Source organism: Giraffa tippelskirchi, chromosome 13, assembly GCF_054371585.1.
Source record: "Giraffa tippelskirchi isolate mGirTip1 chromosome 13, T2T-mGirTip1v1.2.pri, whole genome shotgun sequence".
NCBI classification, from domain to species: domain Eukaryota; kingdom Metazoa; phylum Chordata; class Mammalia; order Artiodactyla; family Giraffidae; genus Giraffa; species Giraffa tippelskirchi.
Genome location: NC_137287.1, coordinates 5,638,001 through 5,660,838, shown reverse-complemented (window position 1 = coordinate 5,660,838; position 22,838 = coordinate 5,638,001). Strand labels below are relative to the sequence as shown.

General features: G+C 41.0%; 2 protein-coding genes across 4 annotated transcripts in view; one reads left to right on the top strand and one right to left on the bottom strand.

The window, feature by feature from the left end:
• ZNF3 (zinc finger protein 3) overlaps nt 1–22,838 on the top strand; it is a 490,877-nt gene that overhangs the window by 165,211 nt on the left and 302,828 nt on the right. The window lies entirely within an intron of this gene.
• LOC145531932 (cytochrome P450 3A28) overlaps nt 1,687–22,838 on the bottom strand; it is a 31,296-nt gene continuing 10,144 nt past the window's right edge. For all 3 annotated transcript variants that reach the window (XM_081555898.1, XM_081555899.1, XM_081555900.1), the window contains 9 exons: nt 18,903–19,016; nt 18,552–18,640; nt 17,090–17,238; nt 13,728–13,855; nt 12,643–12,709; nt 8,811–8,971; nt 5,838–6,064; nt 3,517–3,679; nt 1,687–2,210 (listed from right to left, as the gene is read on the bottom strand). In XM_081555898.1, coding sequence (XP_081412024.1) covers nt 2,115–2,210; nt 3,517–3,679; nt 5,838–6,064; nt 8,811–8,971; nt 12,643–12,709; nt 13,728–13,855; nt 17,090–17,238; nt 18,552–18,640; nt 18,903–19,016 — 1,194 coding nt within the window. In that variant the 3' untranslated portion in view covers nt 1,687–2,114. The remainder of the gene's footprint in view (nt 2,211–3,516; nt 3,680–5,837; nt 6,065–8,810; nt 8,972–12,642; nt 12,710–13,727; nt 13,856–17,089; nt 17,239–18,551; nt 18,641–18,902; nt 19,017–22,838) is intronic.

The window sequence follows — 22,838 nt, the reverse complement described above, 5'->3', positions numbered from 1 at the left end:
TTAAAGCACATCACTACCACCTAACCTCAGAGCCCCCAGGCCCCCACCTGCCCGACCATGTCCTTGTAGCAGAAGGACCCAGCTCCTGAGTTACATTAGGATGTCACCTCTTTGTGGTCTCCCTCATCTGCAGCACGTTCAGTCCATCTCTGGTTTTCATGATGTTGCCTCTTTCAAAGATTCCAAACCAGTTACAAACCAGGAGGGGAATGTTCCCCTACTTGGGCTTGTCTGACTCTTCAGATTTCCTGCCTCCTTGGCAGGATTACCACACAGGTGAGGTGAGCTCTTCTCACTGTGTCCCATCAGGGGAAGCGCCATCCATTTATCCCGTTCCTGATGCTGCTCTCTGATCCCTTGATGAAAGGGGCATCTGCCAGGTTTCTCTGCTCTGATGCTCCCCTTTTCCTCTATAATTAGTGGGCATTTGGAGCAGCAGTACTTTGAAGCTATGAGTTTCCTCATCAAGTTGCAATTTATCTATATATACATACATACATATACATATGCACATACACAGTCCCCTCAGCTTGGCTCCGTGTCCTTTCAACACGTCCCCCTCAATGTTTACATTTCCCTGCTTTCTAGCCCAAGATGGTCCATTGTCATCACATACTTTCCCAACCCTGGAATCAGCCTTTTCTCTAAGGAGCCCTGGTTCATTTCAGTGGAAAACGATATTTATAATTCAAGGTCTGGGCACAAGGTGTGCTTATTGCTAAGAAGGTGTCTCTGTCTCTAACACACATTAGGGAAAAGCAGTAGGTATTATGTGTTTTGTAGCTACACAAACATAAACACATACCTATTTGTCTATATCTGTATCTATCTGCCATCTACCTATATAGAAAAGCATGTATTTACCCTGATAATTCAGCTTCAATCACTGACCAACAGGGTTTCTTCTAGTTTTCTCCATCTCTGAACCAGGGACTCCTTCTCCAACAGTGAGAATGCTGGCTCCCATCATCCTTTCTGTACTACTTGATCAGTCCTCCTTTATGGACCCAATCCATGATCCATCCCTTTCCACTCGTGATGCCCCCTCACCCTACAGGCCACCCCCTAAGTGAGTATTTTGGGTTCCCTCCCCCGTGCCCGGCTACCATCCCTGTGGACTCCCTCCCCTCCCTACTCCGTCTCTGACTTGGAGCCACTGTCCTGCTTCTCTGGCCCCACCCTGATGTGTGAGGCTGCCCACCTTCTGTGGCCCACCTTCGGGTTTAGGACTGGATTGTCCAGGAAGAGATGGCAGGCAGGGGAAGGAGAGGGGAGGGAAGGGGCAGGAAAGGGAAAGGAAGGGCTGTGTGCAGCTTCTGACCCCACTGAAACTGACCAGTGCGTGTAGCCTTTCTCCCCAGTCAACCATCTTTTATTCCCTGTTTACTGTGTTAAGATGGTTGGGAGTTGAGGGTGGAATACAAAGAGGTATGGAAAACATGTGCTCCAAAAACAGGTAGATTTAAACTAAAAGGGTAGATTTAAAAGGTAGATTTCTAAACACTGGGCAAAGTCATAGTCAATTAACTCTTACCTATTTACTATGTTAAGACGGAGTTTTGACAATGGCCCCACCCAGCAACTGTGACAGCCAAAAAGCATTTGGTCACTGCATCCGCAGACCGAGCTGCACGCTTCCACCCTAATGTGCACAAAGGCATCAGGTAACACTCTTGTAAACAGATGTTTACTGTCTTGCTCAATATGTTTTATTTAGCATATTCAAAATAAAATTTGTGATATAAGTATCGTTCCAGTCACCATTTTAATTCTTATTTTCATTAAAGTCTGTCGATAAGATTGTTGAGAAATTTTCATTCTGATCAGTGCTCAGGAGGAGTAGATAGTACTAACTGGTGGATGGTGAGTGTCCTATGAGAACCTGTGAAGTTGAGTATCTGGCACTTACTAATTATCTCCTTTGTATGACACGTAGTATATAATAATTCAGGCAGGCAGTGAGAAAGCTAAATGATTATGCAGAATCCCTACTCACCATCAAGTACAGTAGGTGAACCCCATCTTCATTTATTGGTTTTATCAAAGTAGATCACGTTTCTGGTGTTCTGAGATGCAGTTTCCTTCAAAATCAAACTGAAAATCCTTAGAGAAAGTCAGGCTCCACCTGTGGTCCCATCTCTGGGTACAACCTTTAGAATAACAGGTTGTTCTGGCTGCGTAAGTCCTTGAGTGTATAATTTCAGGGGTATCTGCAACAGTTAAACAAGCACATGAGAACCGATTAATGAAGCCCTGCTAACAACAACAAAAAAAACCCGAAGTAGACAAGATACATTATGGACCATAATGGTTTACAAATGTCGGACATAGCGACTAAAACAACAACAACACAGTTTCTTGTAGCATGATATATATTGGATTTTTTAAACTACCAGTTCAATATGTTTAGTAGATACAAGGGCAGATAAGGGGACAGCCAGGCTGTCTATATTTCCTTAAACGAATTTTAATAGTTTACGTCTTCAAGAGAGTTGGTTAATTTAACATATTTATAAAACTTGTGGGAATAAAGTTGTTCACAGTATTCCCTTATCATGTCCTATCAGAATTTAACTTTCACTTTTATTGAGATATAATTGATTTATAGCAGTGCATATATTTAAGGTATATAGCATAATGATTTCCTTATATAGGTCATAAAATTATTACCACGGTAAGTTTTGTTAACACTCATCATCTCATATAGAAGGAAAAGAAAAAGAAATAAATATTGTTTCCCCTGTGTGAGAAGTCTTGGCATGCACTCACTTACATCATACAGAAATGGTAACAACAGTCACTGCGCTTTGCATGACAGCCCTAGTACTCATTTATAACTGAAAGTTTGCACCTTTTGACCACCTTCATTCAATTTCCCCTGCATATCTTTGCTTCTTTATATTTATTCTATGAGCTGTGTCAAGAGGGATAGTGACAACTTTCATCCATCATTCATTCCACAAAATACCTATTTGAGCACCTATTCTGTACCAGGCTTGATACAAAGTCAGGTTGGCCTGTGTTATTTATCGATTTAAATTTTAAGTAAAAATACTGAATATTTAAAATGTACCAGATTCTTAGGCATTATGGCAAAATTTCCCCATCAATTTTACTACACAAGCAGTGGCTGAGACCCACTGTCAGGAGAGCCTCTCTAAGTTTGGTGGGGAAGAGCATCACTGAAAAGTCATGATGAAAAGTCACTGTTCTCATGACTGTGCACACGCTTCCTTCCAGTGAAATTGAAACCAAATTTAAAATCTTTCTTCCATTCAATGCACAGTGTGTAGTCCCGCCACACTAACTGCATTGACTCCAGACGACCTTTATAGTTGGGTCTTTATGAAGCTGCTGATTTAGCCGTCCAGGAATGATTGACAATTAAAGGTTTCAGGTGACTCCAAACAGATTCTCTGGCTGATAGAATAAGTTATTCTTTGAATTGATAACATGCCATCAGTTAAAAAACAACTCCCAACAAAACGCTGGTAATGCAGAAAGTGAACTGCTGACCTGTGTTTCTTTACAAGGTTTAAAGGAGAAGTTCTGCAGGATTCTGACGAGAGCGAGTTTCATGTTCATGATGGCAAACCTCATGCCAATGCAATTTCGGGGTCCATTTCCAAAGGGCAGGTAGACGTAAGGATTTATGCTGTCCCTGTTCTTCTTACTGAACCTGGATCCACAACAGTAGATGAAAAAGTGGATGAAACAGAAAAACCAGAAGAGCTTCAGGTCTGAGGTTTTAACTTAACTGTTGGACCAGTAGCATAAGGAGATTTCTGTGGGCTGGTGACTGAATACTGCTGCGGTAAGAAAGATAAGTTCCACTCCCTGAGCCCTACAGAAGTTTTCACTCCTGTTGAGTTGAGTGATGGTTATTTAAAGAAAATGTATCCTTAAACTCTAAATTTACGTTCAGGGTGGTGACATGCTCACTCTCTGAAAGGCAGTTAGGAAATGACGCTGATTGAGGAAGCAGGCTCCCATCTCCAAGCACACTTACGTCACTCGTGCTCATGGGGGAAGAAGGCAGGAGAAACATCTCTGAGTATTTAAATTGTTATGTTTCAATTACTTTCCCTCTTTTCCCTTCCAGTCTCCTTGTGTCATTATCTCTCTACCTCTCTCTGCCACACATAAAATGCTTAGGTCAGTAGAATTATGTCAGCATGTGAGGCCAGGCTACTCTAGATAATCACTGATTTCTTTGTCTATTTGTTCCACTAGCCTATAAATTCCTTGATGGTTAGACCTCTGTTTTATAAAAATTTGACTCCTCAATATTTGAATATGTCAAGGAAGAATGTATATTTGGCAAAGTGATAATAGCATTGTGGTTACATATATTTAAAAGAGTCTCTGTTTTGCAAAACATTATGTATTATTTACAATGTGACAAAATAATATGGAGATTAGAAGGGCAGCGGTGTTGTGTGAATGGTGCAGACATGGATTGATGCTTCTTAAGCAGGGAATAGACACATACAGATATATATTGTACAGCAGAAACTAACACAACTAGCAATATACGGCAATAAAAACGTATTTCACAGGCTTGTGCCTATAGAATTCACTTGTATATGTGTCAAATACACCCACACTTGTGTATGTTTTTAAAATTCTCCATAACAGGCCTTTGTAAATATTTGGTTTCTCACTCTGTGGCCCAGTCCCTGACGTACACAGGTAAGCACTAAATCTCTGCTTGACAGTTGAATGAATGAAAGGGAAGTACAGTGAGTGGTCTCTGGTTTTAGGTTCCGGATGCTGCAGGAGGGGGAGCTGCTGAGCTTGAGGGAGAAACAGAGGTTCCCTGGTCCAGAACAGAGGGCTTGGTGGACTCGGACTCTTCTATCATCAAGTAGAACTTGGACATCAGGGCAAACAAGACAACCCTTGGCTGTCAGGGTGAAATGAAATGACAACCCATAGTCAGGGTGAAATGAAAGTCCAGATCCCAGCCAGTGCCTGAAAAGTTCATTCCAAACCTTGATCCCTGCACACTAAATGGGAGAGCATCAACTCGATCCAGAGTTCAAGCTGTGCCCAAACCAGACCTTCACTCCTAATTCCTGAAAAGGATACTCAACAGCTCTCCAAGGAGGAAGTCTAGATGTCTAGAGAGCAGAGGACTTCTCTTTGGAAAGTCACTGGAGACTGAGACAGGAGGGCGCTGGCCCAGGTCTGCAGCCACAGACAGAACCAGGGCCCCTGTGTGCTCCTCCATCTCGGCAAGGCTGCTTGAGCCGCCAGGGATGAGACCCCTGGTCGTCAGCCTGCACCCCCACAATAAGAGGAAACAGCAGCCAGTGTTTAAAAATAAGGAATGTGGGAAATGTGTGAATTCAGAGAGCTAAGAGAGAATAGAGAGAAAGGCTTAAAGGAAATAAAAAGCCTATACACCTGAAATAAGACAGTAGTAAGGTAACTTACGGAACATGCATACAAACATATGTACATAGAATATTGTTTATAGTTTGTTGTTAAATAAATTAAGCAGTTTAGAACTAAATAATATATAAGAATACCACCCAAAGTTTCAAAAATCTACATATGCATAGAAAACTGTCCACAAGGACATACATTATTAATGAGGCCTATCTTATTGTATTAGGAATAAAGACAGCTAATAATTTTCTTTTTTTCTAATCTAGTTTGAATAATTCAACTCAAACAATGAACACAGTTAAAGAGAAAAATCTTTTAAACAATAAAAAGATATAGAAGTAAATGATTGCATGGTCACCCATTTGACACCCATAATAAGAGTCGTCAAAACCCGCAAGCATGAAAAAGGATGGGGGGGGTGCCTCTTCTCCAGGGTCTTGTACCTTTCCGGACGGAAGGCCTCAGGCTCGGGCCAGAGCTCCGGGTCTCTGTGAAGCACGAACAGTGGCACCAGCACCGTTGCCCCTTTGGGGATGGACACCCCGTGGATTTCCACATCCTTCTTACAGAGCCTCTCAAGTCGCCCAATAATTGGAAACATTCTCAGAGTCTCATTCACCACCATGTCGAGATACTCCATCTGTACCAGGGCATCGTAGGTCGGAGGGGCCTCAGGAGAGAAAAACCGATTTTGATAAATTAAGATTTTGGATCAACCTTCAACTCCATCAATGTAGTCCTATTGAAATGTTAGGTGCTCCAGGGAATAATTTAAATCGGTCAAGGACTCTAGCATTTATGGACATTTTAGTATCTGTCATGTCCTTTGACCTCTCAAGGGCCCATTGAGATGTAGAATAGTGATGACTTGGGAGATGTTGGGACAGTGCCCTAACCAGGGTTTGAAATCCTGCACATTATCATGCAGTGTATTTCTTTCTCAGGAGAACAAACGTGAGCAATAGACTAAAACCCTTAGTCTTAAGTGAAATAGGCCCAAACCACAGTTTCTTTTTGAAAGTGAGGCCACACGTAAGTACCAAGGAAAGAGAATGTGTAAAAGAGCAACTCCGCTATTCAACATGAAGGTTCCCAGTTGAAGGCTCCTGACTGCTCATTCTTTTCATTATACATATACAGTTTGGCAATACTACATTAAATGAAAACCCTGTAAATAATTTGGGGAGAAACGAGTTCCTTTCTAAACCAAACCCACAAATGAAGAGTAAGACAGAGCGCTACCAGCAACACAGTTTCAGTTCTAGAGGAAGTTACAAGAGAATCAGAACCCTCAAGTCCACCCTCTGTTGCTGGAAGAGTCCTCTATTGTCCCTGCAGGTGTGACCAGAAGGTTTGAAGGTCTAAACAAGCCATTGCAGCCCCAGGGTCCAGCTCTCCACACACCACAAAGAACTCCAGTTTGGGCTGAGATCTGAGACCACTGGGGGTGACACAGGGCTGTCACATGGGGTTACAGTTAAGGGGAAACACTGTAGAGGGTAAGAGTGGCTCAGGCGCCAACACCCTGGATCACAGCTTGACTTGATCACCACCACGTACACGACTAGTGTCTGGAAGTATTTCATCTCCCTGTAGCTCAGGTTTCTCATATGTTACATGGAGACAGATGGAGCTGACCCTCCAGAGGGTTGTGTGGCAGAGACACTCACTGCTCACCCAGTATCCATGTAGTCCCCATTTCCCAGGCCATCTGAAGTTATGGGAAACCAACTTTGCCAATGGGCTGTGAACTGAGGTGGTTATGTCAGTCCAAAGACAAAATATTTGAAAAGTCAGTGAGCAACTCTCAGGTTCCTATTCCCCAGACAACAAGAATGTTTCAGATAAGGCAGTTACAAGAAGGTGGTGTCTCAGCCTGTATTCCCAAGTGACTCTGTGGAGCAGAACTGCATACTCATTCCTCCACTAACAATCCATGTTGGATGTGTAGATGTGAGTTAGAAGTAAATCTTTGCTATGAAAGCCCCTGAGATTTTTAGGCTAATCTGTTACTGAGGCATAAGCTAGACTCTCCTGACTAGGATTGAATTTTATGAAGGTTAGATTCATTCATAAATGGAAAGTGCTTAGATAGACATAGATAGTAAGAAGTAAATATTAGCCAATAGTGGTATTGTTATTATAAGTATTATTATAAAAAGAGGAGAACACAATGCTTTAACTACTCTCTGTCTCTTAGTGACTTTTTCATCTTATTGTACCAAAATAATCCCAAAATAAGATTTACCAGAGAAGCCAGGTCATCTGTAATTTAGGTAGGCACCATGATCTATCCTTATCTTGTATCTAACTCTGTGATACCCTCCCATTCTCATTCACGTTGCCCAGGTGGCTCATCTTGAATTAGTGGAAAGCTGGCCAGTGTGATGTGAGCAGCCTGTTTGAAAGTCACCCACAAGACTGGGCTTCTTGATCTTGACACCTATCACTGCCCTGAGCTGCAGACATGTGGAATATGAGACATGTGTAGAACATGTGTGGAGCTGAGTCAGCCCAGCTAGTTAGCCATGGCTAGCCTAGATCAGCCAACATCCAGACAACAGCAAGTCCAGCCATAGTGGCAAAGAATCTGCCTGCCATGCAGAAGCCACAGGAGACACAGGATCAATCCCTGGGTTGGGAAGATCCCCTGGAGGAGGGCTTGGCAACCCACTCCAGTATTCTTGCCTGGAGAATCCCATGGAGAGAGGAGCCTGGCAGGCTACAGTCCACAGGGTTGCAAAGAGTCAGACACGACTGAAGCAACTTAGCATGCAGCATGCAGACACTAGAGCGATAGATGTTTACTGTTCAATTCAGCCACTCAGTCGTGTCCGACTCTTTGCGACCCCATGAATCGCAGCACGCCAGGCCTCCCCGTCCAGCACCAACTCCCGGAGTTTACCCAAACTCATGTCCATTGAGTCGGTGATGCCATCCAGCCATCTCATCCTCTGTCGTCCCCTTCTCCTCCTGCCCTCAATCTTTTCCAGCATCAGGGTCTTTTCCAATGAATCAGCTCTTCGCATGAGGTGGCCCAAGTATTGGAGTTTCAGCTTCAACATCAGTCCTTCCAGTGAACACCCAGGGCTGATCTCCTTTAGGATGGACTGGTTGGATCTCCTTGCAGTCCAAAGTTTACTGTTAGATGTCACCAAGATTTTGTGATTTTTTTACATGGCATACAGAAATATGTGATATGCCAGTACCAGCATTTTTCCCATAGTACCTACATTCCTGTGTATGCAATGCATTGTCTATGTTTCCCCTTTGCTTTGTACACCTAGATCCTTCTTAAATAGTACAGGTAAAAGATTTGAGGCTTATGCTTTCTGCAAATATGTTCAAGAAGCAGCAAGAAGATATTCTTGCTAAGGCTTCACCTTCCCCCTCTCTCTCCGGGTATCATCACTCACTTTATTGGGGAACGTTGCATCAATTTCCTCCTGCAGCTTCTGCTGGACATCAGGGTGAGTGGTCAATTCATATATAATGAAGGAAAGAGTACTGCTAGTGGTCTCATAGCCACCAAAAATAAAGATAGTACTTTGGGCCACGAGTTCTTCATCAGACAGAGCTAAAAGGAGACAAGAGACATTTTATATTATATAAAACACATCAATATAAAACATCACAGTTTAGATGATGAGAAATCAAATGAAACTGCCAAATCCCTATGGGGAAAATGTAAAAGCAGTTAGAGTCAAACTGGGAGTGTTTTGTATTCTCAGTCTTCCAAGGGAGGGGAAATATGTATACCTATGGCTGATTCATGTTGTTGTATGGCAGAACCCAACAATATTGTAAAAAAATTATTCTCTAATTAAAAATAAATAAATACATAAAAAACAAGAAAAAAGCAGAAACTGTTTTAATCTAGTTTTCTCACTGTCCATAATCTTTGCAGATGGTAACTGCAGCCATGAAATTAAAAGACACTTGTTCCTTGGAAGAAAAGCTATGACAAATTTAGACAGCATATTAAAAACAGAGATATCACTTTGTCGACAAAGGTCCAAATAGTCAAAGCTTGGTTTTTCCAGTAGTCATGTGTGGATGTGAGAGTTGGACCATAAAGAAAGCTGAGCACCAAAGAATTGATGCTTTTGAACTGTGGTGTTGGAAAAGACTCTTGAGAGTCCCTTGGACTGCAAGGAGATCAAATCAGTCAATCCTAAATGAAATCAGTCCTGAATATTCATTGGAAGAACTGATGCTGAAGCTGAAGCTCCAATACTCTGGCCACCTGATGCAAAGAACTGACTCTTTAGAAAAGACCCTGATGCTGGGAAAGATTGAAGGCAGGAGGAGAAGGGGATGACACAGAATGAGAAGGTTGTATGGCATCACCGACTCAATGGACATGAGTTTGAGCAAACTCTAGGAATTGGCGATGGACAGGGAAGCCTGGCGAGCTGCAGTCCATGGGGTCGCAAAGAGTCAAACATGACTGAGCGACTGCACTGGACTGATACCATTCTTGGCTCCCTGCTCCTGACTATGCTGCCTCCCCAGCAGCAGAGTTTGGTAATTTCAAGAGACAGCATTTTTGTCTAACAAACACAGTATAATCAGTGTGTCCCTTGGAGAAACCTTAAAGCACTTTAGTTATAAGTAATATGGGGCCATATTCTCTTCCAGAATAATTTAAATTACTCTAGTTAAAGTATAACTTGACACTTTGATAGATTGTACAAGGGTAAGGCCACATTATGGGAGAAATTAAACGATCTTTTATCTAAACGTGTTTGTAGGAACTTAAGAGAACAATAGAAGGCTGTTTCTACTCAAAGTGTGTTCATGGACCAGCAGCGTCACCAACATCTGGGAACTTATTAGAATATCAGAGACTCAGTTCCAAACTAGAACAATGGAATCAGAGTCTGACCTTTCATAAGCTGTGGTGATGAGTGTGTAATACTTGGCCAAGAAGCATGGATTATACAATTGACAGGCATCAGGCAACAGAAGACCTGAGGCACAAATCTTCTCTGGGTGATCTCAGAGAGGCACAGGAACTACAGAGACTGACTAAAAGCTAGAAGAGCTATGAGTGAGCCTAGTCTAGTCAATGGCATGAAAATACCAGAAGGAAGGGTGTGTCTGTGGAAGGACATTGGTCAGTATGCACCACAGGAAATTGAGGTCCAGGGAGTGGAATTAGCAATGTGGATTCAACCCTGGCCTGAAGGTCATCTTCCTCAATACATGCCCACTGTTTGCTCTCCTTTATGCTCAGCAAAAACACCCTTGTAATTATAAACAGGTCTCTCTTTTCAATTTCTCCTGAGAGAACAAGCATGGTCAGTCTCTCAGCTATTTGATGGGACTGAAGTAGGACCTTTGTTACTTAGAGCACTCAAATCAACGTGGTACCTGCCCCAGCCAAGCGATTCACAGCAAAAGCAATACAGAATGAGTGGAAGAGATATCTACAAGGTTCTGATTTCCCCATGATGATTTCTGTGATTCTACTATGGGTAAATTCAACTATCAAATTCTTTCCTCCAGTGAGCATAAACTCCATGATACTCAAAAAGTTTAAAGCTGTACTAATACGTGGCTATTTAAATTTAAATCAAAATTAAATACTATACTTCAATGGCAATAACCACATGTTAAGTGCTCAATAGCCACATATGTCAAGTGGTTACTACACTGAACAATGTGGACACAGAATACTCCTTCATCACAGAAAGATGTATTGGACCATGTACTTACATATCTAGATAGATATTATAGATTGAAGTAGATTTAAACATAGTTTTAGATATATTTATAGTGGTGTGCTGGCATCAGCTCATTCTTGCTCCAGAACAAATTTTTTTAAAATTCAAGAATTTTGTGACATGGTTGTCAAATGATTGGTAGCTTAAAATTAAACATGTGGGAGTAATCACGTCATGGAATAAACTAATAATCAGGGTATGGGTAGATATGGAACTACTTATGTTTACTGTCTTGTGTAAAAATATTTTATGTTCTTAGCTTTGTCCACTGGAAAGATCTAGAAGCAAAGAATCCCTAGAGGCAATGAGCATTCCTAAGATCCTAAATATCATTTCTCAATAAACGGAACCAGAGCTCCTTTGTAAAAACAGTTGATTCCAGGGCTACTCAGGGGTTGAGAAACCTGGATTGTTTAACATCAGAAAGTGAAGAAGTTCTTAGAAAAAGATACTTTAAAGGACAATGGCAACTCTGTTTGCACTAATGGTGCCTCCTTATACATCTGTCAAAACCCACAGAATGTATAACACTAAGAATGAACCCTAAGGTCAACTATACACTTTGGATGATAATGATGTATTAATGTAGGTTCACTGATGGTAACAAATGCACAACTCTGATGTGGTCTTTTGGTAGTGGGGGAAGACTGTGTGTAGTTGGGGCAGGATGTATATTGGAAATCTCTATACTTTGTACTCAATTTTCTTATAAAACTAATTATTCTAAAAATAGTCCATTAAAAAAAGATTTAAAGTGAAGAAAGGAGAAAAGAAAAAAGAATATAAGATCCTACTTGAAAAAGCTCCAGTGGACAAACAAGAAAGAATTTGAGAATCAAAATGAAAAGTGATGTAAGAGAGTACATGAGATCATGCTATATAAACATAAATGAACAAGTAAGCCAACAAGAGAGAATGGAGAGCTTCCCTACAAAAGAACATCAACTCATAAATACAGAAGAATGATGGGATCAGAAAGTCATCATGTTATAACCCTCATGGTAACCATGGTTTCAGTCAGAAGGCATCCATGAATGATAAAATAAGTAGGTGACAATTTGAAGAGAAACAGTGTGTTTCCAGTCTCAAAGGCTTCGCTCACAAGTCATTTATTCCTTACAAAAGGGAAGCAATAATCTCTAGAGTAGAGTAAGCTGGTAAACACAACCTTAACCTCGAGTTCCAAGTTAAGGTCACCGACAGTGGGGCAGTGTGATCTGGAGGAGCCTGAGAATTGGTGTTAGAACAAAGTTGCCCAGAGGTGCAGCTGTAGGTGATCCACTGACCATGACTCACTTCTGGGCATGACATCCTTGTTATACTTGGCCCTTTCGAGCTCTGAACAAAGTTGTGCCTGAAAGCTTCCAGGAAGTACCCCAGCCTACTCTTTCTGTACAAGTGTCTTTCTTCAATTTGGCAGAAATTCTCACATACCTGGAAAACTTCCTGCACATTTTGAGAACCGCGCCCTACCTGTGTGCCTTCCCATAGTGGCCCCGATGAATCTCTCCATGGTTACCTTTGTGGGTGTCAATTTCTTTGGAATTCTGAGAGTTAATCATTAGCTGAAGTAAATCCACTCGATTCTGGAAACAGAAAGAGAAATCAATTTTATAAATTACTTGTGAAGATAGAAATAAATCAGGAGTGTATATTTAACTTCTTTTCTGAAAATATGGCCCCTTAAAGAGCAAGAGTCTAACTAATATTGCCTGAGTCCTCGGTGAACAAAACCACCCACCTACAAATCTTAGAGACCATGATGCTTCCCTGAGAGAAACCCAGCCATCACTTCCAAATGCTTTTTTGTCCTCACTCTCCCTGATCTTTGGTTTCTTTGACTTTTGAAACAGCTTCTTACCCAGATAGTTATCTGCTGTCTCTCCTGTCACATCTGTTTGCTCAGGAATAGGTCCATGACTTCAATCCTTTTTTCCCCTTCAATTTTAACTCTTAATGAATGGACACACTAATTAACTCCCTCACATTGCATAGGTCACCAGCAGATTTTGCAGAAGCATCTACCAACTCTTGACCCTCCCAGGACTCTACACATTCTTCAGTGACATCCTGGGTAACCAGCCCATCTCTCCTAATCTGCAGACAACCTTGTGCTGGCCTTGTGGTCTCATGAAGGCCAAACTGGGTTAACCCACTTGTGGCTTCATTGGCCAGAGAAGACTCCTGCTCACTTCAGACTATGACAGGGCTCAACTTTTTAAAAGACTACATTGTATCAGGCACCTGATGGAGTCTTTCATCAGACAACCTATAAAATATGAGGCTTGGCACTGATTTAATTCTTTACCAAGCTAATATTTGGTGAAATATCAGTAAAATTATTTTTAATCAGTAACTTTTATCCCTTATATACTAATTAGCATGCTTTTCACTGTATTTAAACTGCTCTCTGCTCATAATCTTATTTTCTTCCCCATTCTTTTCCTCTTCCATTGCCCCCCAAATTTTAGAACCACCCTATTCTATACTGTATAGTTTTCTACCTATCTTTAAAAAATGCAAAGATGTATATAAGTCATATGTATACAGCTAAATAAATTATCAAAAACTGAACACCCACTTGTAACTGCCACCAGACTTTACCGTTTGTTTATCTGTGAGGCGACTTTCTTTAATCTTCTTTACAGATTTTGTGAAAAAGTCCACAGTACTTTTTGGAAACAGAGTAATGTTTAATATTTCAAAAACTGGGTTGAGGAATGGAAATAATACTGCAGGGAAAAAGATAAAAGGAAGCTTGGTGAAAATGCAAATTTTCTTTTGCATTTAGCAAATATAGTTTACCTTTAGCAAATATAGTTTGCTCTACCAATCAAAAGAGTAAAACTACCAGGATACTCAATCATGACCCATTGACTCCAAACCTTTGCTCAGACTTCCAAGTCAATGACTGATCAAGGCCAAGTCCACATCTAGGGACCATCACTATAGTAGTGAGATCAGTGGTTCCCTATGCATCTTTGGACTGACCAAAGAATAGGATTACATTCTGGCACCTCATAGCCTTTAATTCTTGGACTAGCATTTCTTTGTATAAACCAGGCCAAAATCTGTTACTTCAATTAATTGTGCAGTTTTAAAAAAAATAGTCATGATCAAAATAATACAGTGAGTGTCTTTCTACCACAATGGAATAGAATTAGAAATCAATAACAGAAAGACAATTAAGAGATACACAAATATGTGGAAATTAAATAACACACTCCTAAATAACCAATGGGTTGTAGAAGACATAAAAAGGGCAATCAAAAATTACTTTTAAATGACTAAAAATGAAGACACACTATATCAAATCTGATGGGGTGTAGTAAAAGCAGTGTTCAGGGAGATATTTGTGGCTGTATGTTTAGATATTAAAAGACCAAAGATCCTAAATCAAGAACCTAAATTTCCACCTTCACACTCTGAAAGGAGAAGCACAAACAAAAAGTAAGTAGAAGGCAGAAAATGGTAAAGAGAAGTGAAGAAACTATAATGAACAAGAGATTAAAAAACAGTGGAGAAAATCAGTGAAACCAAAAGCTGATGCTTTGAAAGATTTTTTTAGCTAGATTGGCCAAGAAAAAAGAGAAAGTACTCAAATTTCTAGCACCGAAAATAAAAGAATGGAGATTACAAACGACATTTTAAAAAGTACAGGGACTACAAAGAAATCTTTGTATACTCAATATCTTATAATAACCTATACTGGAGAAGAACTTGAAAAAGAATATGTGTTTGTGTGTACATACCTGAATTACTTTGCTATACACTTGAAACTAACACAACATTGTAAGTTAACTTTACTTCAATAAAAAAGCCATCTATGAACAACAGTATGACAATAACTTAGATCATTTAGATAAAATGGACAGATTCTCAGAAAGACACAAACTGCAGAAAGTGATCCAAAAAGACACAGACTATCTGATACACCTATTAAAATGTACAAAGTTTGAGTTAGTTATCAAGAAACAGCCCACAGTTTGGCAAAGAAAAGCTCAGGTAGAGGTGGTTTCAATGGTGAATACTACCAAATATTTAAAGGATTAACCCCATTTTAAAACAAACTCTTCCAAAAAATAGAAGACATTGGAGCACTTCCAAACTGTATGAGTCTGATACTAAAACCAGACAAAAATAGCACAAGAAGGTACAGACCAACATACCTTATCCCAAGGATGCACAAATTTTCAATAAAATACTAGCAAAATGAATCTAGCAACACATAAAAAGTGATACACACCATGACCAAGTGGGGTTATTCCCAGGAATGCCAAGTTGTATAATAAACCATTCCAAAGGAATAAAAAAAAAACGTGATCATCTAATAGATGCATAAAAAGCATGTGACAAAACCTAACACCCCCTTGTGATAAAAACACAGAACAGAAGGGAATTTCCTCAACTTGATGAAAGTCATCTTTGAAAAACTAAGCGAACACCATACTTAATAGTGAATGACCCAAATGTTCATCAGCTGATGAATGGGTAAACAAAATACAGAATGTCCATACAATGAAATACTATTTGACATACAAAGAAATGAAGTACTGATATGTGCTACAATTTAGATTACTTATGATAAATGAAAGAAGTCAGCCACAAAAGACCACATATTATATGATTCCATCATACCTAGTGTCTAGAATAAGCAAATTTGAAGCGACAGAACGTAGATTGAGAAAGTGAAAGTTGCTCAGTTGTGTTAACTCTTTGCAACCCCATGGACTGTCCATGGAATTCTCCAGGCAAGAATACTGGAGTGGGTAGCCATTTCCTTCTCCAGGTGATCTTCCAACCCAGGGATTGAACCCAGGTCTCCTGCATTGCAGGTGGATTCTTTACCAGATGAGCCACCAGGGAAGCCCAAGGGACTGCTTAAAGCTAAGGCGGAGTGGAAGGTGATAGGTACAGGGCTTGAGAGTTGACAAAAATTGACAGTAGTGATGGTTATACATATCTCTGAGAGTACTAAAAACCTTTCTTTTTCAATTGTATTGTGTTATAGTTGAGATACAGCACTGTATTAATTTGGGCACAGCGTAATGACTAATGACTCAACATATATGTATTTTAAAATTAACTCCATAAGTTTGGTTAACATTCCTCACCTGATACAGTTGCAATTTTTTTTCCCCTTGTGATGAGAACCTTTAGGATCTACTTTCTTAGTAAATCACAAATAAATCATACAGTAGTGTTAAGTATACATACATTGTACATTATACTGCCAGTACTTTTACGTTATTGCTGAAAAATTGCATCTTTTGAATATCTTTATCCAATTTCCCACCAATCCAAGCCACTCCTCTCCTAACAAAAAAATCTGATCTTGCTTTTATATGAGTTTGGTTTTCTTTTTTAGTTTTGGATTTTTAAAATTAATTTATTTAAAAAAATTTTGGTTGACTGCGTTTTTGCTGTGGCCCGTGGGATCTTAGTTCCCCGACCAGTGATTGAACTCCAGTTACCTGCATTGGAAGCAGATTCTTCACCACTGGCCTACCAGGGAAGACCCAGGTTGTTTTTTTTTTTTTAATTTAATTCTTTGTAAGTATTCACTTTTCTCTGCTTGACTTATTTCACATAACATAATACCCTCAAGGTCCTCCCACCTTGTTGCAAATGGCAGGATTTTCTTCCTCTCCTGGTTGAAAAATATTCAATTCTGTGGATACACACACACACACAGATGCAATATTCAATTTGTATACTGAGTGTTGTATATAATTTCCATGTCCATTTCATTTGCTGATGGATGGGTAAGATGTAAAAATGAATAAATTATACATTTCACACTGGTGCATTATGTGATATGTGAATTGCATCTTATTACACCTATTATTTAAAAAAAGAAAGATGAAGGATTGAAAGAAGGAAGGGAGGGAAGAAGGAAGGGAGGGAGGGAGGAAAGGAGGGAGGAAAGAAGGAACAAAGAATAAGAAACAAAGTAGTTCTCATACCTATTGAAAGAATGAATGGATCGAAGGGTCTAAATTTTAAGAGGTTCTTGCTATATTTCACAAAGGGATCATGTGGGTTGTTGAGGGAATCAATATTCACTCCAAATGCTGTGCCAGTAATCACATCCATGCTGTAGGCTCCAAACATGCTTAGTAGAGACAGAAAAACATGTTCAGTTAAAATCAACACTTCTTTATCCTTGTCCAATATGCGCAACAAGAAATGCATGTAAAATCCGATGTCCTGGCAGACAGGAAAAGAGCCACACTCGCTCAGAACCACCTGCTGGATCGTAGAAGAGTCTCTGCTACTACCACTCACTCCTGAGGTGTATATGACATGTGAGTGATGCAGCTGGCCTTCCGTTAGGGAGATGGGGACACTAAGCCAACCTAGACCCCCACCCCCTGAATTCAGGGATCTTGTCATAGAGGGAAAGACACACACAATCAGACGGTAAGTACAGAAATGTGTTTTGACTATGGATAGTAATGAGTATGTAAGGACTGTGAGTAAGACAAAGTGTGGAATAATCAACTTTTCCTAGGGAGTCAAGAGAGGGGACATTGACCTGGGTCTTGCTTCACTGTAAAACCTGTACTCAGAGCTGATTCCCCTTTAGCACATTACAGAACAGCGGTGCCCTGTTCTGAGTTGCCAGGAACATCATCCCTCCTTGTCTCACACTCTTGCTAAGGCTCCTGAAGGACCAGTCTTCCTCAACTCCAGTGGTCTGTGGTTGCCCTGAGGGCAGAGTCATTTCTGTGAACTATAAGAACTAAAAATGTTCTGAGTTTAACAAAAATCCTTTCAAATTGACTTAGGGAATCCCATGGCTAAGTGACCATATGTCCTCAGTTTCCCTGGGACAGTCTTCCTTTATATCTGTTATTATAGTATAGTTTTTAAAAAAATCTCAGTTTAGACAACAAAAACTATGGTGACCCCACCCATAGCCTGTACAGGGCCTTCTGTCTTTTGAGGATGAAAGAAGAACAAATAGTGATTAAGAACTAATATTTAGTATTTTCTGTAGGAAAAGTGTGAAGAGATTTAAGTTGTTTCAAGTTCAATACTATAAATTTACTGCCCAGTGCGCTACCTGTCAATATATACCAAGAGCCTTCCTCTGCCACTGTTCCACACCCTCTACACTCAATACTTTGGCATGATAATGTTCTCTTTTCAAAACTATTTATTTTAGTCTTCTGGAATATCCATAAAGTCATAGTTAAGAAGATAAGTTCTTTATGGCTCACGTACACAAAAGACACTTTCTCTCCTGGCTGCCCGGCTTTCCTTGATGAAACACCACTCATTCTGGAGTGGCCCGTTAGATTTGTAACACGACCTACTTCTGTCTGCTCACTAGACCGACACAGCAGTTGGAATGTGACTCCATGGTAAGCAGCGAGAAGGTCTCAGTGGAGCTCAGGGACCAGCAGCCTCACCCCTACTTACTCTTTCATGTTGACAGGATTGCCTTTCTCTGCTTCCTTCCTCAGGTTCCTCACCAACACATCTCCATACTGGCTAATGATGGGGAACATCTAGACATAAAATATATCATCACGTGAAGTTAAATGTGGAGACTCAAGTCCTAGAAGGACCTGGCTTTCCTAAGCATGGAGTAGTAACTGACATTTTATAAAAACCTTAAAAATGTCTCTCTAGGATGTAAAGATAAAAGACCAACATTAGAAAACTCAAACTCAGCAGACTCGTCTTTGAAAAGAGACTATGATCTCAGTTTCTACCTGCCCCTAGAGTCATTCTGTAAGTTTCTAATTGAAAGTCCTCTTCTTTTCTTACCTCCTTGAGCTTTCCGCTGGTGAAGGCTGGAGACAGCAATGTCCGTATTCTCTTCCATTGTTCATCCCAAGCCAGAGAAATGGCATTTTTCATAATTCCCATTGGACCAAAAACCTAGAGTCAAAAGCAAAACATATTTACCCTGTATAAGTTTAAGAAGTCTCAACAGTTGTGGAAAATTTCTTAAATAAGGACCAATTATTCAACTAATATTTAGTGACTGTCTACTTAGTAACAGACCCCATGCTAGATGCTTAATAAATATTTATCCAAAATATCTAGGTTTCTGTGAGTGTGGAGGAGACATCCAGCCACTTGATGTGGTTACCAAACTTCATATTTCAGTCTCCTATTAAGTGCAACTCTTGGACATAAGCGCCGTCCGTCGCAGCTGAGAGGAGCTACCCCACGCCCAGACATCCTAGAATGTGAAGTCAAGTGGGCCTTAGGAAGCATCACTACGAACAAAGCTAGTGGAGGTGATGGTATTCCAGTTGAGCTATTTCAAATCCTCAAAGATGATGCTGTGAAAGTGCTGCACTCAATATGCCAGCAAATGTGGAAAACTCAGCAGTGGCCACAGGACTGGAAAAGGTCAGTTTTCATTCCAATCCCAAAGAAAGGCAATGCCAAAGAATGCTCAAACTACTGCACAATTGCACTCATCTCACACACTAGTAAAGTAATGCTCAAAATTCTCCAAGCTAGGCTTCAGCAATACGTGAACCATGAACTTCCAGATGTTCAAGCTGGTTTTAGAAAAGGCAGAGGAACCAGAGATCAAATTGCCAACATCCAATGGATCATCGAAAAAGCAAAGAGTTCCAGAAAAACATCTATTTCTGCTTTATTGACTAAAGCCTTTGACTGTGTGGATCACAATAAACTGTGGAAAATTCTGAAAGAGATGGGAATACCAGACCACCTGACCTGCCTCTTGAGAAACCTGTATGCAGGTCAGGAAGCAACAGTTAGAACTGGACATGGAACAACAGACTGGTTCCAAATAGGAAAAGCAGTACATCAAGGCTGTATATTGTCACCCTGCTTATTTAACTTATATGCAGAGTACATCATGAGAAACGCTGGGCTGGAAGAAACACAAGCTGGAATCAAGATTGCTGGGAGAAATATCAATAACCTCAGATATGCAGATGACACCACCCTTACGGCAGAAAGTGAAGAGGAACTAAAAAGCCTCTTGATGAAAGTGAAAGAGGAGAGTGAAAAAGTTGGCTTAAAGCTCAACATTCAGAAAACTAAGATCATGGCATCTGGTCCCATCACTTCATGGGAAATAGATGGGGAAACAGTGGAAACAGTGTCAGACTTTAATTTTGGGGGCTCCAAAATCACTGCAGATGGTGATTGCAGCCATGAAATTAAAAGACGTTTATTCCTTGGAAGGAAAGTTATGACCAACCTAGACAGCATATTAAAAAGCAGAGACATTACTTTGCCAACAAAGGTCCGTCTAGTCAAGGCTATGGTTTTTCCAGTGGTCATGTATGGATGTGAGAGTTGGATGGTGAAGAAAGCTGAGCGCCGAAGAATTGATGGTTTTGAACTGTGGTGTTGGAGAAGACTCTTGAGAGTCCCTTGGACTGCAAGGAGATCCAACCAATCCCTCCTAAGGGAGATCAGTCCTGGGTGTTCATTGGAAGGACTGATGTTGAAGCTGAAACTCCAATACTTTGGCCACCTGATGTGAAGAGCTGACTCATTGGAAAAGGCCCTGATGCTGGGAAAGATTGAGGGCAGGAGGAGAAGGGGATGACAGAGGATGAGATGGCTGGATGCCACCACTGACTCGATGGATATGAGTTTGGGTAAACTCCGGGAGTTGGTGATGGACAAGGAGGCCTGGCATGCTGCGATTCATGGGGTCGCAAAGAGTCGGACACGACTGAGCGACTGAACTGAACTAATTAAGTGCAAATGACCCATGTAGTATCAAAAGGGTAGTTTCAAGGGAATAGGAAGGAATAAGACCTAGTTCGTCCTCCTGGTCTGTGCAGAGTACAAGGGAACTAACTAGTGACAGAGAGCCGATACCTCTGACAAATGTATGTTGTCTCAGACCAGTTCTTTCTTTACGTGTCTACAGTATGTGGATTCAAAACAGATTTCTTGATGTGGGACTTTTTAAAAATAAAAACAGAATATATCAAAAATAAGGAGTCTATTTGCTCTTCTGAAGAAATGTTACAATTGTACAAAAGTACTTTTTTCTTTTGTTTTCCCCCCAGGAATAGAAGGAAAGGGAAAGATATAATTCTGTTTCTCAGCTTGGGACAGGCTTAAGAAGCCAAACTGCTTGAGACATTTTTCCATATTCCAAATATTCTGTTTTAAAACTGACACCTCCAACACTCATTCATGATAGAAATTCACAAACTAGATAGAGAAGAAAACTTACAGAACACGATAAAGAGCATCTACAAAAAAAAATCCTATAGCTCAAAGCATGTTGATGATTAAATCTGGAGTGATGGCACCAAGATGGCAGAGGAGACTCCAGTTTCTCTCACTCCACAAATAACAATTAGTGCAAAATAAATGAAAACAGGTCTAAGAGACCTCAGGAATCCAGAAGCTTCAACAACATAGCAGTGAAAAAAACTTGAGAATAACCCACAAACTGGTAAAGAAAATAGCTTTGTTTTGCCTACATCATCCTGTCCCCCAGGCCAGGCTGCTCAGTGCCAAGAGGGACCTCCCCAGCCTGAAACAGTCCTCCTTACTGGTAAGAGGAGAGCAGGTGAGTTATTAGCCTTCCCCAGCCTTTCAGAACACTGCACACATGACCTGCTTTGGATTCACCCCACCCAGAGACCAGCAAAGCTGAGACATCCAGAGACAACTAGGAAAAAAGAAAGAAGGGTAGGGGCTGTCAGTGTCAACCACACAGCAAGAGTGACCAGGGTTCTCTGTGTCCTGTTCTGCAAAACCCCCAGAACCTTTACTGTGAGGAAACCAACTGCCAGCAGAGTCACTGAAGAGCCCTGAAAATTTTGCTGCCGATCACTCCCGAAGGTTCTACACTAGCAGACTCCAACTGTCTGAGTCCTTTCTTGTCCCTCCACCCCCAAAAGAGCTGCTCCAGCCAGTGATGTCCTGAGATCCAGGACACACACCAGCAAGCGAGTAGCTGCTCAGGTGCCTGGAGCCAGTCTTGACTCCTATCACTGGCTGGCAATGCCACACGTGTATGTAGCTCGTCCCTGCGGCCACATGAATGCAATGACAGCCCAGAACTCAAAGCTGCTTCTGTGCCCACACTTGACCCAGCCCCAGCCACTGACGCCAGTCCTCATGTTGGGCATGTGCCTGTAGTCAGCCCACACAGATGAGCATGCCCCCCAGTTCTGGCTACTACTCTGCTTGCCCTGGTCCCTCAACACTGGACTTGGGTGTGCTGCTGAAGACCTCAACTATCCCTAGAGCCAGCTTGGACCCTCTACAGTTATTGGTGTCAAATACCATGTAGTTGGTGGTGTTCTGGACCCAGCTGCCAGAGCCAATCATTTTCCCTTGGAACTGGACCCCCTCACACACACACACTTGGCACCTAATGCCACTAGACTGATGGCTTCAGCGCACTTCAGTGTGTCCCATCACAAGTAAAGTTCTTCCTTATCACATTTAGTTGATTAAGCCTAGAAAGAGTAACTGCTTCTCCAAAGACATAGACACCATTGAAAGATAAGGGATCACCAAGAATCAAGGAAATGTGATATGACCAAAGGAAGATAATAACTGTCCAGTAAGTCATCCCAAAGAAATGGACATCTATGAACTGCCTGAAAAGGAATTCAAAATAATTGTTCTAAAGAAATTCAGAGCTACAGGAAACACAAGATGTGTGCTATGTGTGCTAAGCCGCTTCAGTCGTGTCTGACTCTTTAGACCCCATAGACTGTAGCCCACCAGGCT